This window comes from Hypomesus transpacificus, unplaced genomic scaffold (genome assembly GCF_021917145.1).
Source record: "Hypomesus transpacificus isolate Combined female unplaced genomic scaffold, fHypTra1 scaffold_31, whole genome shotgun sequence".
NCBI classification, from domain to species: Eukaryota; Metazoa; Chordata; class Actinopteri; order Osmeriformes; family Osmeridae; genus Hypomesus; species Hypomesus transpacificus.
Window position 1 is genome coordinate 922,181 of NW_025813837.1, and position 15,588 is coordinate 937,768.

The window sequence follows — 15,588 nt, forward strand, 5'->3', positions numbered from 1 at the left end:
GCATTGCAATGTCACAATGTGAAACGTGTGACCAAATGTGTACTTCTGTGCTTAAGGGTGCATCTTCTGTCCTTAACCAAGCACACGTACTTCTCAGACCAGTGAGTGGAGGGGGGAAACTGGCAGCTTCAGCGATGACGTGATACCAAAAATAACGGGGGGAAAATCACCCACATCAATCCACTCCATGTTGTTGCGTTTCCTTCGTTCTCCTTCGTGTCCGGTTTGTTTTCATCATCGCGTGCCTCGCTCTCCGTTCTGGGTGACGTTGCGCGGCCCGCCTCGGACGTCACGTCAGACTGTCGCCGAACTCTTGCCGCCGCGGCGATGCCGCCGGGTGGCCCTCCGGCACTTCCTGGAGACCGTTGGCATCGGCGTACAGGTGGGCGGGTTTCCGAGCCACGAAGAAGACACAGTCGTACAGGTACTTGAGCATGGAGCAGGCATTCTCCGTGTAGGTGGTGTGCACTGACTCCCTCTCCACCTGTAAAGGATCAGGGACGTCTTAAACATCTTCACACACGTTACACTCCAGTATCAAAACACAGCAAATTTATCACGACTGGAAAACCCTGTTCCCTGAGAGTTACCCTTCTTATAGGGTTTTTTTGTTGTTAAAATCCTATGTTGTCACAGCAGATTCTTATGTTTAGCTGGTTGACAAAGCTGAATCGGGTTAGTTCCAACTGGGTTCGGAGGTAGGTAAACCTACAGGAGGGTTGACCTCTAGGAACTGAGTTGGACAGCCCTGCATTAAATAGTTGTGGACATTTCTGGTTCAGAAAGTCTAGCTTCCACCCATCCACTCGGCTGATTCCAATCACCCACACCGGCTAATCAGCACAACTCTTACAGCTCATTAGTGACATCAGCGGGCTCAGTGCATGGGGAGGACACTTCCTGTATCGGATCCAAACAGTTTCCAAACTAATGCGCCAGAGTGGTTGAGACTGCAGGAGCTGAGGTGCTTCGGGGTGTCTGTTCACGTCACCCCCCCCACTCACCTCCATGTCGAAGCCGTATTTAATGATGGCCGCCCTCACGTCCTCGTAGCTCAGCTCGATGGACAGCTCGTTGGCCATGTTCTCAAAGTGATACAGCAGAGGCCCTGGGCAGCCGAGTGAAAGCACAACCTTGGTTTAGTGAAGCCTCGCACACATTCGGCAGCCATTCACCCTGTCACCAGCAATTCACCAACTATTAACTATGTATTCACATTCTTATAACCTCATTCACTAATTATTCACCAGCCATTCACCTACAATTATATATAGACATTACTGTAACCGCCGTATTCAATGGTAATTCACACATTCACCTGGTATTATTAAGGAACTGCACATTCACACATTCACCAGCTAGTGTATCCCATTGTGGAGACCAAACAGAAACAAAACCTGCTACGTGTGCTGAGGATGAGAATCCAGAAAACTGACCACTGTTGAGGCATATGGTCTGTTCAGGGTTGAGGTCTCACCCAGATTGATCCAGACGCCGCCGGGTTTGAGAATGTTCCAGATGGTCTCGATGTAATCAACGATGTTGTGAGCCGTGTCGATGAAGAAGCATGTGGCCACACAGTCCCAGGACTCTGTAGAGACAAACATCGAGACAGTTGTGAGGGGGGGTAACAGGTGTCGGGGGTGTCGCTCGCCAGTGTAGCTTTCTCCCTCGCTGGGCCACCCTGGGGTTCAAATCTCACTCACCTGGCTCGGTGTACACTTCCTGGAAGTCTCCGGCAACCATGGAGAAGTCAGAGGTTGGAGGCAGGCTCTGGGGGTTGACATCGGGGAAGGTGATTGGCCGGGTCTGGTCAGCTGACCTCTTGATGTTGCTAAACTGGTGTATCCATGGATACAAGGTGAAGGAGTTGACTTTGTCACATCTGCAGAGAAGGAGGAGGTCAAATATTCATGCACTTTCTGAAGAGAACCTAAATACCAATGGGACTCATTTTCTTCTGCAAATTCGAGTGTAACATCTTCTTAGTTTACATTTTTCTATATCCTTCCCACTCTTCCCAATTTGCTGAGGTTCGGTATACATTTTACACATTTACATCTGAAAATTGAATCAATATTATACATGGTAGCAATTCATCCAACAGTGCTCTGTGTGTGTGTGTGTGTGTGTGTGTGTGTGTGTGTGTGTGTGTGTGCGCGCGCGCGCGCGCGAGAGAGAGAGAGAGAGAGAGAAAGAGAGAGAGAGAGAGAGAGAGAAAGAGAGAGAGAAAGAGAGAGAAATACCTGTTGAGGACAAAGTTGGAAGAGAAGAGCATGAAGAAGCTCCACTCGTTGCCTTGGCAGACGTAGCCAAGACGAGCGATTTCCCACGCCAGCCGCCCAAGCCCCGCCCCTGGCACAAGCACGCTCACCTTCGACAAGTCACTGGACCGAAAACCAGCACACAACTCGTTAGGAATACATCATGTCAAACAACACTCAAATAAGCTAAACGTAAATGTCAAATGTGTGCACAAGTGTGTGTGTGTGCGTCTTCTCACTATTGGTCGCTAGGGAAGAGTCTCTGGACTTCCTGGATGAGGGGCAGGTAGCAGGAGTCTCTCTCTGCCTGACCCGTCTCACTCCAGTCTCGCACAAACTGCTTGATGGTTGACTTGAGCTTGTCCATGTCGAACGTCGTGGATGGCCGCACCTTCCTCAGGTCGTCCTAAAGACACAAAGGGACCATTGCAAAGGATAAACGGACATTATGCTGACACTGAAGGTGTTTGGCGTGTACTGAGTGTGTGTCTCACCTCTTCACCGTATTCCATATTCTCGAACATGTGGACACAGTTGAGTACGATGGCTTGCAGTACATCCTGGTTGTGGTCCACACAGTACTGGATGCGGGCGAGGTTGGACGGGACCGCCGGGAGAAGCATCTGATGGTGCTGTGGAAGACTTCGGTACTGACTCTCTGCGCGCTTCACGCGCTCCTGAACATGGATTCTGAAATAGCAGTTAGGACCCTATTTACGACAATATGACATTACAATATGTAAAACAAAGCGTGCCAACTTGTCAAGGATCCTAGCACTTCAAGCTAGCTCTTGATCGTACATTTTCCACGCATCGCCCTTATGAAAACGATTATATGGCACCCCATAGCTAGCTTGATATAAAAAAAATCAGTAAATAACGTCTAAATGACATGGTCATTATTATTCAAAACAATGGCTATAAACAAGCGACTGTACATGTGAACGTTTGTTGTGGTGGATTAGCTAGCTATCAAACTAGCCAGTTAGCATGCCAGTTCTTATGTTAATCATTGTGTAACGTTATCGTGTCATTGCAGTACCTATAATATCGAAACGCATCGATCACTTTCCAAAAGTGTTGCCTTTCAAGCTTTGCCTCTTCCTCCGGCGTACATTTAGCCCTTTTCTTATGAAAATACGCTTCTGCTTGCTCTCCATCCGTTGCTAGCTCCCCGGTTTCTTCGGCCATGTCTGAAAGCACCAGACAGACTCAACCAATCGAGAGAAAAAAAGACATAGACAGGAAAAGTAGTCGATCTTGATAACCTGATCACAATTTCTGACTATCCGTCACTAGCATGTTATGTCCACATACCCATCATAACATACTATTTAGCCTACCAGGCCTATATCTCATGACACAGTGACCCAAAAATGCCAGCATGTCTGCTCAAGTGTGTTCTGCATTTCCATGGGAGCCAGCATACTTTTCTGGCTATTTGGACCCATAAAACCCTTTCCCAAATGTATGCAGATACTGCATGCAATAGGAGAGGCGGTTAGAACCGAAACTGTACTGTCCTGTAGCTAGTGGTCCAGGACAGTGTAGCTAGTGGTCCAGGCCAGTGTAGCTAGAGGTCCAGGACAGTGTAGCTAGAGGTCCGGACCAGCGCCTCCAGTGGTCCAGGACAGTGCCTCCGCTGGCACAGGACAGTAGCTTGTGGTCCAGGACAGCTCCTCCACTGGTACATGACAGTAGCTAGTGGTCCAGGACAGCGCCTCCGCTGGCACAGGACAGTAGCTAGTGGTCCAGGACAGCGCCTCCACTGGTACATGACAGTAGCTAGTGGTCCAGGACAGCGCCTCCGCTGGCACAGGACAGTAGCTAGTGGTCCAGGACAGCGCCTCCGCTGGCACAGGACAGTGGTACGTGACAGCGCCTTCACTGGTACATGACAGTTACTGTTCTGTTGATAGTGGTACGCAACTGTCTCGTAACAGTTGCATTGGTTGTCTTGCAGCATTTTTGTTGACTGTCGCATAACATTTTAGAATGGGGGAACAGGTTATAAACTTTTATTTTCAAAATATAAGTTAAACTGTCTCTAAACCATACTTGACGTGTCGCTACAAGCTTACCATACAAAGTAGTCAATTTTTACATTGTGTGTAATGTAAAGCAGACTGTTACGTATTGACTTAGTAAAAACGTATTTTACTCAAAGTAACTGAATGCACATGAGCCACCGCCGGAGACGTTATTATTGCATTATTGTTATCAGCGCCTCCTAGTGACGGCGTGTATATCATTAATTTTAATAATTAAAGTCAACATAGGCTATAGGTTACCTACATTTTGCAGTCAAGGGGTGTCATTTATTGACATTGTTCTTCATATGGAAATAATGAAGAATTATGTTTTGTTTATTATTTTAAAGACAAAATGAAATATGAATGTGTTTATAATAACAAGGTTTGAGTATTTTCATTTTCCAATACACTGTTAAATTGCAGTTCCCTGTCAGTCAACACAGCCAGGTTACATTAGTTTTCTTTGTTTACAAGCATTTCTCTCAATAAAATAAAAATCAACACATACCATTAATATTTTCAATAAAAATAGATGTATTTGAAAACATAAATAATACAATTCAAAACACTTTTTGTACATGTACAAAACACTGTAGGACACTATATGTTCACTCAAACACAGTTCCTGAGGCAAGGCACATCTCAGCCATGTACCGGCAAACGCTGTCGTTCTTTCTGATGATGTGGATGGTGACCTTAACAAAGACATCAACAATTGAAATGCTCATCAAAAACAACGGTAACAGGACAGCGGGGATTTGTGCTCTTACAAATCGCCACACTTCTATGGACTAATATACCATTTGTGTTAAAACGATATCATTCAGTCAAATAGCCTATCTAATTTGCCTATCTTTTGACCTTATTTCAAAACCAAATTGATTGTTAAAATCTGAAATCAGAATCAGAAAATGTCGCCTTACCCGCCATTGATTGCACCAACACTAAAATAAAATGTTCTAGAACTAAGGGCCAACTCTGGTTGAAACCAGCTCTGGTTTAAACCAATTAACTTAGAGACACACTGTCACAAGACAACAGGATACGCTATGTGAGTGTTGCGAGACAGTTAAAATAGCCTTCTTTAACATTATAGCCATAGGCTTGAACTTTTTAAACAAAACAGTTCCTAAGATATAAGACGGATCTTTCTGAATTCTGTGTGTTTTGTTAAGTGGATACTGAAACAATTGTAGCCTACTTTTTTATATTTACAAGCCGTACTCTATCTGCGGTCTTGCGAATCCATCTTAGACCCGAGCTGCCTAGTGCAGTTTCCAAAACATATAACACAACAAAACACACTCTCCACAAACCAGAAGAACAAAAATAAAAGTAAAATTATAATAATAATAATACAAAATAAACAAGATATAATAATAATACAAATAAAAGAAGAATGTAACTCAACAAAATACAATCCGCAGTCTTTGCGGGAATCTAAAACACACAAGCAGCGGTCTTTGCGGTATCTCTAGGTGAAGCCACTGACCCTGTTTGGAATAGAACCCAGAATAATGTCTGTAGGAATATATTACTATAAAAATGCTTATAGCATGCACCACTATGTATATAGTTAATGAATACCTATATAAAACTATGTCATAGTGTAATAAGGTATGTTCTGGTATGTGTGTGTGATGTTTGTTAGTGTGTGTGTGAATGAGTGTCTGATGTTCTGATGTGTGTGTGTGTGTGTGCACTGGGAGCTGGGATGTTTCCATGGAGACCCATGTTGTGTCCCTCCAGGAGGAACTACTCTACCTGGCACAGGGTCACTGAGGAGGGTGGGAATGAGAACATATTAAACCCAAACCCTGGGTAGAGGGGCTCAGAGAAGGTGGTGATGAACGTATACAGGTGGGTCATTGTGTCAGAGGAGATGCTGTAGAATGACAGAACGCCAGCTGGCCAGTCCAAGAAAACTCCTACTCTCCTGGGTTTAGGGAACCTGACAGGTAGTAAAGTCTCTTCATGATTGTGATGAACAGAGAGTCTATGACCACACCAGCCCAGACACCAGGATCTGGCGTTGTGTCCAAGTCTACAGGCAGCACTCCTTCTCCTAATGATGCCTCTATACATCACTCCTACCATAACATCCACCTCCACCTCCCAGTAATGGCGTTCAGTCAGACCCTCTCTACACAGCACCTGCGGCTGCTCTCCATCAAACCTCTCAGGGTGATCAGGATACGGCTGGTCCTCCTTCACCCAATCCACCCTCCTGTTGTCCTCAGACAGAGAGAAGTTTTTGTGAACTGTGTTTGGGTCCAGTGTGAGATCACAGGCATCTGCAGAACAGAGGACAGAGGCTGGATCAGAACTGTGTGTGGATGTAACCAAGTACAATCGGTTCAACTTACTCTTCAATGAATGAACAGATACACATGTTTACATTTCCATCTGGTCAGTCAGTGAGAGGTTGTTTCTGTCAAATGTCGAGTGTGAGTTTTGGCTGAGAAATTTAGGATGTAACATTATATTCTGAAAATACTGGTGCTAGCATTCCTTGCCAGCAGAGAATCCCCTCTCTACATATAGATGACACTAGGCTGACGTAAACAAACAGACCTAGGTTGCCCATTAGCATACTAGAGGTGCAATAAATGTGTTCATCTTATGTGTTGCGTGAGTCATATGGTCAAGCCTAGGGTTAGAGAACTCTGTAAGTTTCCACGTTCCACTCTACCTCTGGGATCGATCACATTGACAGCTGATATTCAGGGGAGGAGACTTACAAATATGTTTAAATGGTCTTACATGACGACTTGTGAACCAGACAAACTTTCTATCGCGATCAGATTTTGTCTCCTTGCTGGCAAGCATTAAACCGTTGTACTTTCTTTGAATCCGACGACGTGCATTACTTGAGAAATGATCCAAACAGTTTTTAGTCAGAGAATTCTGGGATTGAACCCAGTAAGAATGGAAGCATTACTGACGAGCAACACAGTGATGCCAGGTATAGTGTAACTGACTGTGTGTGTGTGTGTCAGTGGGTAAATGTGTCAGTATCTACTGTGTGTGTGTATCTCTAACCCCACCACAGACAAAAGCACTATATCAACATCAAGTCTCAATGTTGGATGTACAAAACAACACTTACACTTCTTAAGCAGCTGTGGTTTCACCCAGATCTCTTCATTGTGGTCCACACTGTGAGAGACAGAGAGAGACACACACACACATGGTGTATGAAGAGTGGTCAGGAAGAGAGATGATTAACAAAGTAAAGGGACCTGGCTATGTGTGAAGAGTGACAGTAAAAAACTATTTTTCAGGACCTGACTGTTCTCAGACCAACATGAGAAACCCAGAGAATGTCAAAACACAAACAGCTTTTGTAACCAGGCACCCAGCACCTCACCAAAACATCATTCTATAATAATGATCAGCTAATCAGCATTAATCATGGCAAATGAAGAAATATATCAGTGACCAACACTAACTTGAGTTTCTCCAGTCTACAGAGTGGACCAGAGAGAACCGTGTCTCCTGGGTGATTGAAGCTCAGGTCCAACTCTCTCAGACGGCAGTTTGAGCTGAGAGCTGAAGCCAGAGAAGCACAGCCTTCCCCTGTGACTCTACAGAACGACAGCCTGCAGAGAGAAGTGAACAGGACGTTACAACACTGCTGCCCTCTTCTGGTGGGTGTTGTTGACATCACTGGGTACATTGTTGACTGACAACACGTTTCTATGTGTCCCTGTCTGGTTCCATGTGTGTCTGATCACTGACCTCAGGATCTCCAGTTTACAGTTTGGACTCTTCAGTACATCAGAGAGCAGCTTCACTCCTGAATCCTGCAGGTCATTGTGACTCAAGTCCAACTCTCTCAGGTGACAGTTTGAGTTGAGAGCTGAAGATAACTTTCTACAACTGTCCTCCGTTAGGTCACACCAGTTTGACCTGAATCAGACAAGAGGAAACACATGATAACATTAAGATTTACTTGTAGACAGGAGTGACAATTCAATGATATATTCCACAAAAGTTCAAATGCATCTCTAGTCAAAAGTATTTTCAATGACAGTGTTACCATAACATGATCTATTAATTATAACATCCTCTGCCTGTGACCGTCTATGTCCATCAATGTGTACTGGGTTATGTTAATTTGAAGACTTTTATACAGTTACTGACCTCAGTGTCTCCAGTTTACAGTGTGGACCTCTCAGGGCAGCAAAGACAACACTCAGGTAACCATCCATCCCCTCCAGGTGCAGCTCTCTCAGAGGACAGCCTGGTTACTGGAGGGAGGAGGCCAGTGAACCAAGGTCCTCATAGCTGAGACCCATGTTAGTCAGTCTGTAGAAACAGAACCTTCATGAGCTGCAGTGTGATGAAGTGGTTAAGACTGTTGACTGGAGGTCTCTTGGCAGCCAGGATTCACATCACATCTACACCTCTGTCATACCTCTGTGTTTCTCCTGATACATAATCATAATATTCCTGTTGTTACAGATAATGTTGTAGTGTTTACACTATTATAAAGCGTATGTAATCCATACAGCCAGTGATGTACTACATGGGAGGTGTGTTTAGAGATACACTGATTCACTCTGCCATGGTCAACTGTGTCTATTGAATTGTTAACACAGCTAATTGTAACCATGAATGGTAGACTTATATAAAGTCAAACAGCCTCCCCATCTCTCCTAACTTCTATGTCCTATACTGAATCTGAAGGACGGTGAGTGGTCTGTAAAACAACTGAACTAAAATATACTGCTTCATAACTGGCTGTCTGGGTGACCGTGGCAAACTAACCAACTGTCCAACAATGTGTTCATGTTTGTGTTGTTATCATGTGAAAACTCCTCTACAGGTACTGACCTCAGTATCTCCAGTTTACAGTGTGGACCTCCCAGGGCAGCATCATAGAGAACAACCAGGTCATAATCCACAATCCCCCCCAGGTGCAGCTCTCTCAGAGGACAGTCTGGTGACGGGAGGGAGGAGGCCAGTGATTCATGGTCCTCATAGCTGAGATACATCTTAGTCAGTCTGTAGAAACAGAACCTTCATGAGCTGCAGTGTGATGAAGTGGTTAAGACTGTTGACTGGAGGTCTCTTGGCAGCCAGGATTCACATCACATCTACACCTCTGTGTTTCTATTGATACATAAAGATAATACTTCCTGTTGTTGCAGATCATTTTGTAGTGTTTACACTACTTTGATTAAGCGTGTGTAATCCATACAGCAAGTGATGTACTAAATGTAAGGTGTGTTTAGAAATACTCTAATTCACTTTGCTGAACTGAATATTCCCTTTTGAATGGTTACTATGGTAACCCAGCTAATAGTAAGTATGAGTGATAGACTTATATAAATTCAAACAGCCTCCCCATCTCTCCTACCTTCCGTGTCCTATACTGAATCTTAAGGACTGCTTCATAACTGGCTCTCTGGATAACCGTGGCAAACTAACCAACTGTCCAACAATGTGTTCATGTTTGTGTTGTCATCAAGTAAAAACTCCTCTACAGGTACTGACCTCAGTGTCTCCAGTTTACAGTGTGGACCTCTCAGGGCAGCATAGACAACACTCAGGTCACCCTCATGTATCCCGTCCAGATGCAGCTCTCTCAGAGGACAGCCTGGTGACTGGAGGGAGGAGGCCAGTGATTCACAGTCCTCATAGCTGAGACCCATGTCAGTCAGTCTGTAGAAACATAACCTTCATGAGCTGCAGTGTGATGAAGTGGTTAAGACTGTTGACTGGAGGTCTCTTAGCAGCCAGGATTCACATCACATCTACACCTCTGTCATACCTCCATGTTTCTCCTGATACATAAAGATAATATTCCTGTTGTTACAGATAATGTTGTAGTGTTACAATACTTTGATATAGCGTATGTAATCCATACAGCCAGTGATGTACTACATAGGAGGTGTGTTTAGAAATACTCTAATTCACTTTGCTGAGTTGAATATTCCCTTTTGAATGGTTACTATGGTAACCCAGCTAATAGTAACTATGAGTGGCAGACTTATATAAATTCAAACAGCCTCCTCATCTCTCCATCTGTCCTATACTGAATCTGACGGACAGCTTCATAACTGGCTCTCTGGATGACCATGTCAAACTAACCAACTGTCCAATAATGTGTTCATGTTTGTGTTGTCATCATGTGAAAACTCCTCTACAGGTACTGACCTCAGTGTCTCCAGTTTACAGTGTGGACCTCTCAGGGCATCAAAGACACTACTCAGGTCAACAGACCCGCTAAACTCCTGAAGGTGCAGCTCTCTCAGAAGACAGTCTGGTGACTGGAGGGAGGAAACCAGTGATGGGTCCTCATGGCTGAGTATCATGTCAGTCAGTCTGTAGAAACAGAACATTCATGAGCTGCAGTGTGATGAAGTGGTTAAGACTGTTGACTGGAGTTCTCTTGGCAGCCATGATTTACATCCCATCCAGGGTTCCTACAACTCTACAACCATCAAATTAAAGATGGTGTAAAGTTGTTAGCAAGAGAGCACGAGAAGCTCTGTTCCCACTGCCTACAAAACTAAACTGTTGCTCAGAAGACTGTCATCCCGTAGCTAGCCTGATGACCAATCTGAACAAAACGGTAGCCATCACGACACCATCCTCTTTGAGTAGTTCAGTGTTGATGAAGCGTTGTGCATACCATCCCAAAAGGAAATTTTATATATAATAATAATTTATCCCAAATCCATCAACACACACCACAGAATGCAACCCCTAATTTTAAAAAGTGTGGAAATATCTTGTTTCCTCTACACTTATCAGTGTAGTTCACAATTTAAACAAACTACAAGACATACAAGATGTATTTGAATAGTTTTAACAGTAATAGGATTGTTTCCTGTAGTATTTTGACAGTTTCAAGTGATTAAGCCAAGTTAGATTTAATTACCAGTGTAAAACTTCAAACACAAATAAAAACAGTTAGATCAACATATGTGATACATTGCATGCAAGTTTAAGATGAAGACCTACACAGCTTTTCTGCATTTCCTCACTGCTGGAACCAGTCTGATCCGTCCCCCAAAATCTATGTTGTATTTCCTCTGGTCCATCTCATCCAGCTCGCCTTGTGACATCAGAAGTGAACTAGCCAGTGCTGAGCAGTGATCCTCTGAGAGAGCATATGCATCACGATCTGGTGACATGAGGAACTGGTGAATGTCCTCATGTACTGAACTGTCTTTCATCTCAGTCAAGCAGAGGAAGAGGTTGACGTGCCTCTCTGGTGAGATATTCTCTACTTCTGGCTTCCTGAGGTATTTCCTCATCTCCTCATCAGTCTCTGAGTTGTTCTCTGTTGGGGGCAAAAGGCCTTGTAAGAGAGTTTGGTTGGACTCCATTGAGATGCCAAGAAGGAAGCGGAGGAACAGGTCCAGGTGTCCATTCTTACTCTGTAGAGCTTTATCCACGACTCTCTTTAGCAACTCATTTAGGGGCTGCTCTGCAGACACGTTCTCCAGGAAGGACTCTAGAGCATTGGTGTTCTTGGTGACACAGCAGTAAAACACATAGAGAGCAGCGAGGAACTCCTGAAAGCTCAGGTGCACAAAGGAGTACACCTTCTTCCTATACAGCCCACGTTCTACCTTCAGGATTTCTGTGCACAGTCCACATTTCACTGTAGCTTCATCAACATCAATCCCACATGTTCTCAGGTCTTCCTCATAGAATATTACACTCCCCTTCACTAGCTGTTTGAATGCTACTTGTCCTAATTTCAGCATCAAGTCTTTTCTTAATTCTAAGATCTTCTCATCATCCATTTCTGTTCCCCCTTTATACTTTTCCATTGCAAGCTTCGTTTGAGTGATCAGGAAGTGAATGTACATTTCAGTCAGACTTTGGGGGATATTTCCACTGTTGTTTTCTGTCAACATGTGTTCTAGGACCTTGGCGATAATCCAACACATGATAGGAATGTAACACATGATGTACAGGCTCCTTGTTGTCCTGATGTGTTCAATGATTCTGTTGGCCAGGTCCTCATTATCAGAAAATCTCTTCCTGAAATATTCAAGCCTCTGTTCTTCTTGGAACCCTCAAACTTCTGTCACCAGGTTGATGTTGACGGTTCTGCGGGGAATCTGACTGGCTGCTGCAGGTTGGGACGTTATCCAGAGGAGAGCAGAGGGAAGCAGATTCTTTTTCATGATGTTGGTCAGCAGAACATCAACTGGACACTCCTTCGTGACATCAGACACTCTCTCATTGCTTTGGAAATCCAGAGGACATCTGCATTCATCCATCCCATCCAATATGAACAGCACTTTGTGGTTGTTGAATTTCTCCGCGTCTTCTATCTCCTTAAGCTCTGGATGAAATTCCTTCAAAAGACTATGTAGACTGAAGCCATCCTTGATCAAATTCAGCTCTCGGAATGGAAGCACAAAGATTAAATCTATATCCTGATTGGATTTCCCTTCTGCCCAGTCTAGGATGAACATGTGCACTGAGATGGTTTTTCCAATGCCAGCGATGCCCTTCGTCAGCACGGTCAAGATCTTTGTCTCTTGTTTATCTCGGGGATTGAAGATGTCCCTATAGTGGACTGGCATTTCTGATGATGGTTTGCCCTTGGATGGATATACAATCTGCATGATCTCATGTTCTTTATTGACCCCTTCACTCTCCCCCGTTGTCATGTAGAGTGGAATGAAGATGCTGTTGAGGAAAGTTGTCTCATCTTCTGTGGTTCCTTCTAAGATGTGTCTGAACTTTATCTTCAAACTGTCTTGAAGTTTCTTTTTAACTCTGAGTATTACTGTTGGAGAAGTACCATAGAAGCACATATAAACATAGACTCCGTTTATTACCAAAACAATACGTTATATACATTACATACAACCATGTATTAGTTTGTATTAAAATGTTGGCTAAGGATACATTTGTGTGCTTCCTGTAATACGTGCTGGATGTGGCATGGGTTTCTGCACACTACTCACTGTAGAATGAGACAGAGGGAGAGAGATAGAGAAAGAAGAAGGAGAGGTGGAGGAGAGAGGGAGAAGGGGAGAGATGGAAAAGGGGGAAGGAGAGAGATGGAGGAGGGGGAAGGAGAGAGATGGAGGAGGGGGAAGGAGAGAGATGGGGAGAAGTAAAAGAGTGAAAAATGGAAGACAGTAAACAAGGACGAGATGAGGGAAGGATGTATCAACATGAAGAGAATGAGAAACAGTGACTGTCAGCACTTCTCCTGCATTTGATTAGTAACATATATCAATAAACGTAAAAATATATAATACATATATATATAATTACATCAGAGTTATTATGTTATAATGTTATCCCAGAGTCTCAGCAGTTTCCAAAATAAAAGGCTAGTCATCTTACCCTGGTGGTTGTGCATGGTCTTGTGGGTCCTTGGATGTGCCCTCTACAAACATTATGAAAGACAAAAAGATTTAAACACAGAAGTGAGTGTGACTTGGTAGCAGCCTGGAATCTTCCAGACTCTAAACAGACATGGCACCAATGAGGTGTGGTGATCAGGTGGACTCAGTGAAGATCTACCTAGGTTCACTTTTACTTTGCTGAGCATTCCCTGTGAGTAGATTGATACATAGAGAGAAGAGTTTTCTGTACATTTCACATTGTTTCACATTTTTCATTGTTAGAAGATTAGATCAACAGCAGATGTTAGCAGAGCTTACCCAGGTCGTGGACCAAATAAGGTTCTGTCTCCTGGAGGATCCTGTAGAAGGCTGATTTGACCGTCCCTGAGGTTAAGGCCTCGTAAAGCTTCCTCATCTGGTCCTGGCTGGTCGGGGCAGCTTCTATCTTGGAGTAGCACTCAGGATGGATCATACCCTTCTGTAGCAGGGCATCTGCTATGGGTTTCACCATGGTAACCCTCTGTATGAGAGAAGACCTGTGTCTGTCTACAAACTCAGCTTCTGAGAGAGGGAAAAGAGAGAGAGAGAGATGGCAAGAGAGGGAGAGGGGGGTTTAATGGATAGAGAGGGAAAGAAAATAGAGGAGAGGGAAAGAGAATAGAAAATAAACATCTGGAACAACTACAAATACTTCATACTAGATTTCTGTCAGGTCCAAAACAGAAAATATTATTAACATATCTCCTGTCAGAGATGGAAAGCAGAAGTACTTAATATTCTGGTAAATGTACGTGTGTCCAGAGTTACATCTTAGTATAAATAACTCACCTCTGTCTTCACCTCTCCTCTCCATCTTAGAGTCACTCTGTCTATCATGAGAGTGGGACAGTCTGAGAAGAGGAAACCAAATTAGAAAGTATTGTGCATCTTGAGCATTGTGCTCTCTCTTTCTCTCTCTTTTTCTAGTGGGTCACTCCGAGCCGCCCCTAAACAGCTTTGATTCTTGGTGTACTAATTAAAATGTCTATGGTTTTACATTATCCTGCTCCAAGACATCCATTGTATCCTCACGTATCTGAGAAATGTAATTTGTCCAGTAGATAGCGTCTTATGGTAAGTGAAAAACTCGCCCGGGGCGCCAACTGTGCTAGGACCGCCACTTCCTGGTAGGACCCTTATGGTGGCTAGTTGGTAGCCTATAATAGCCATGGTCTACTCTGTACACTGGAAATCTACATCTCCAGATATACAGAATCAGAGCCAAAGATGAAGCGAATGGAAGGTGATGGCAGTGTCGCAACTCTCTTTTCCTATGGCTCTGTACAGAATAAGTTGTAGAACTTATTCACAAATATTGAATATTTAAGTATTCTTCTTCCTAGAATAAGAACCAATTTTCACATCCTATATGTAAAATTAAATGATGTTGTACTTTAGCAGTCATGGGCTGCGTTTCCCGAAAGTGTCGTAGAATTCATCGTATAGGTAGGACGAATATTAGTTTTACGGGCCGTTCCCAAAGACATCGTAGCTAAAGTGTCTCTTGAAAATTCGTAACTCTTGAAAGCGCATAGATTAGCCTACTCCTTACGAGCGTGTTTTGGGAACTCACGTAAGAAATATCGATTGTTTCGTTTTTTGCTCGATAGTTGCTACGATCCATCGTTATCGGGAAACGCAGCCCTGGATAATAGTAAGTAAATAAAATACCACTTTAAATATTCCCTATTTCCAGTCTTGTTTTGATCATCGACCTACCTGTTTTAGAGAGGAGACGGAGACAGGTGGACTACTTTTAAATCTCGAATTAACTAACGATCGATTGAGTAGGCTACGAGCAAGTTAAAAACATCCACTTTCCGAAGTGTTTCGCCTTACTTCCGCCTTATAGACAAGGAAATACAGAAATAAATGAGGAAAAAAAAAAAAACTGAAATAAATGGCAATGTAAATAAA

At 43.6% G+C, this 15,588-nt stretch overlaps 1 protein-coding gene and 1 pseudogene across 1 annotated transcript; both read right to left on the reverse strand.

Moving 5' to 3' along the window:
- Positions 1-228: 228 nt before the first annotated feature.
- carnmt1 (carnosine N-methyltransferase 1) lies at positions 229-3,527 on the reverse strand. The gene is made up of 8 exons (XM_047015791.1): positions 3,307-3,527; positions 2,759-2,954; positions 2,504-2,670; positions 2,247-2,387; positions 1,707-1,885; positions 1,478-1,591; positions 1,005-1,108; positions 229-484 (listed from the first exon to the last, which is right to left on the reverse strand). Exons 1-8 carry the CDS (start codon positions 3,453-3,455, stop codon positions 290-292), a joined length of 1,245 nt encoding a protein of 414 aa, XP_046871747.1. The 5' UTR covers positions 3,456-3,527; the 3' UTR covers positions 229-289.
- Positions 3,528-5,662: 2,135 nt separating this feature from the next.
- On the reverse strand, positions 5,663-15,512 carry LOC124464014 (annotated as a pseudogene).
- Between the last annotated feature and the right edge of the window lie 76 nt (positions 15,513-15,588).

Excerpts from the sequence above, each read along its gene's own strand:
- carnmt1 (XM_047015791.1), bottom strand. The coding sequence starts at position 3,455 with ATGGCCGAAGAAACCGGGGAGCTAGCAACGGATGGAGAGCAAGCAGAA. Across the intron at positions 2,955-3,306 it reads GATGCGTTTCGATATTATAG|AATCCATGTTCAGGAGCGCG; the intron begins GTACTGCAATGA and ends CTGCTATTTCAG. Across the intron at positions 1,592-1,706 it reads GGAAGTGTACACCGAGCCAG|AGTCCTGGGACTGTGTGGCC; the intron begins GTGAGTGAGATT and ends TTGTCTCTACAG.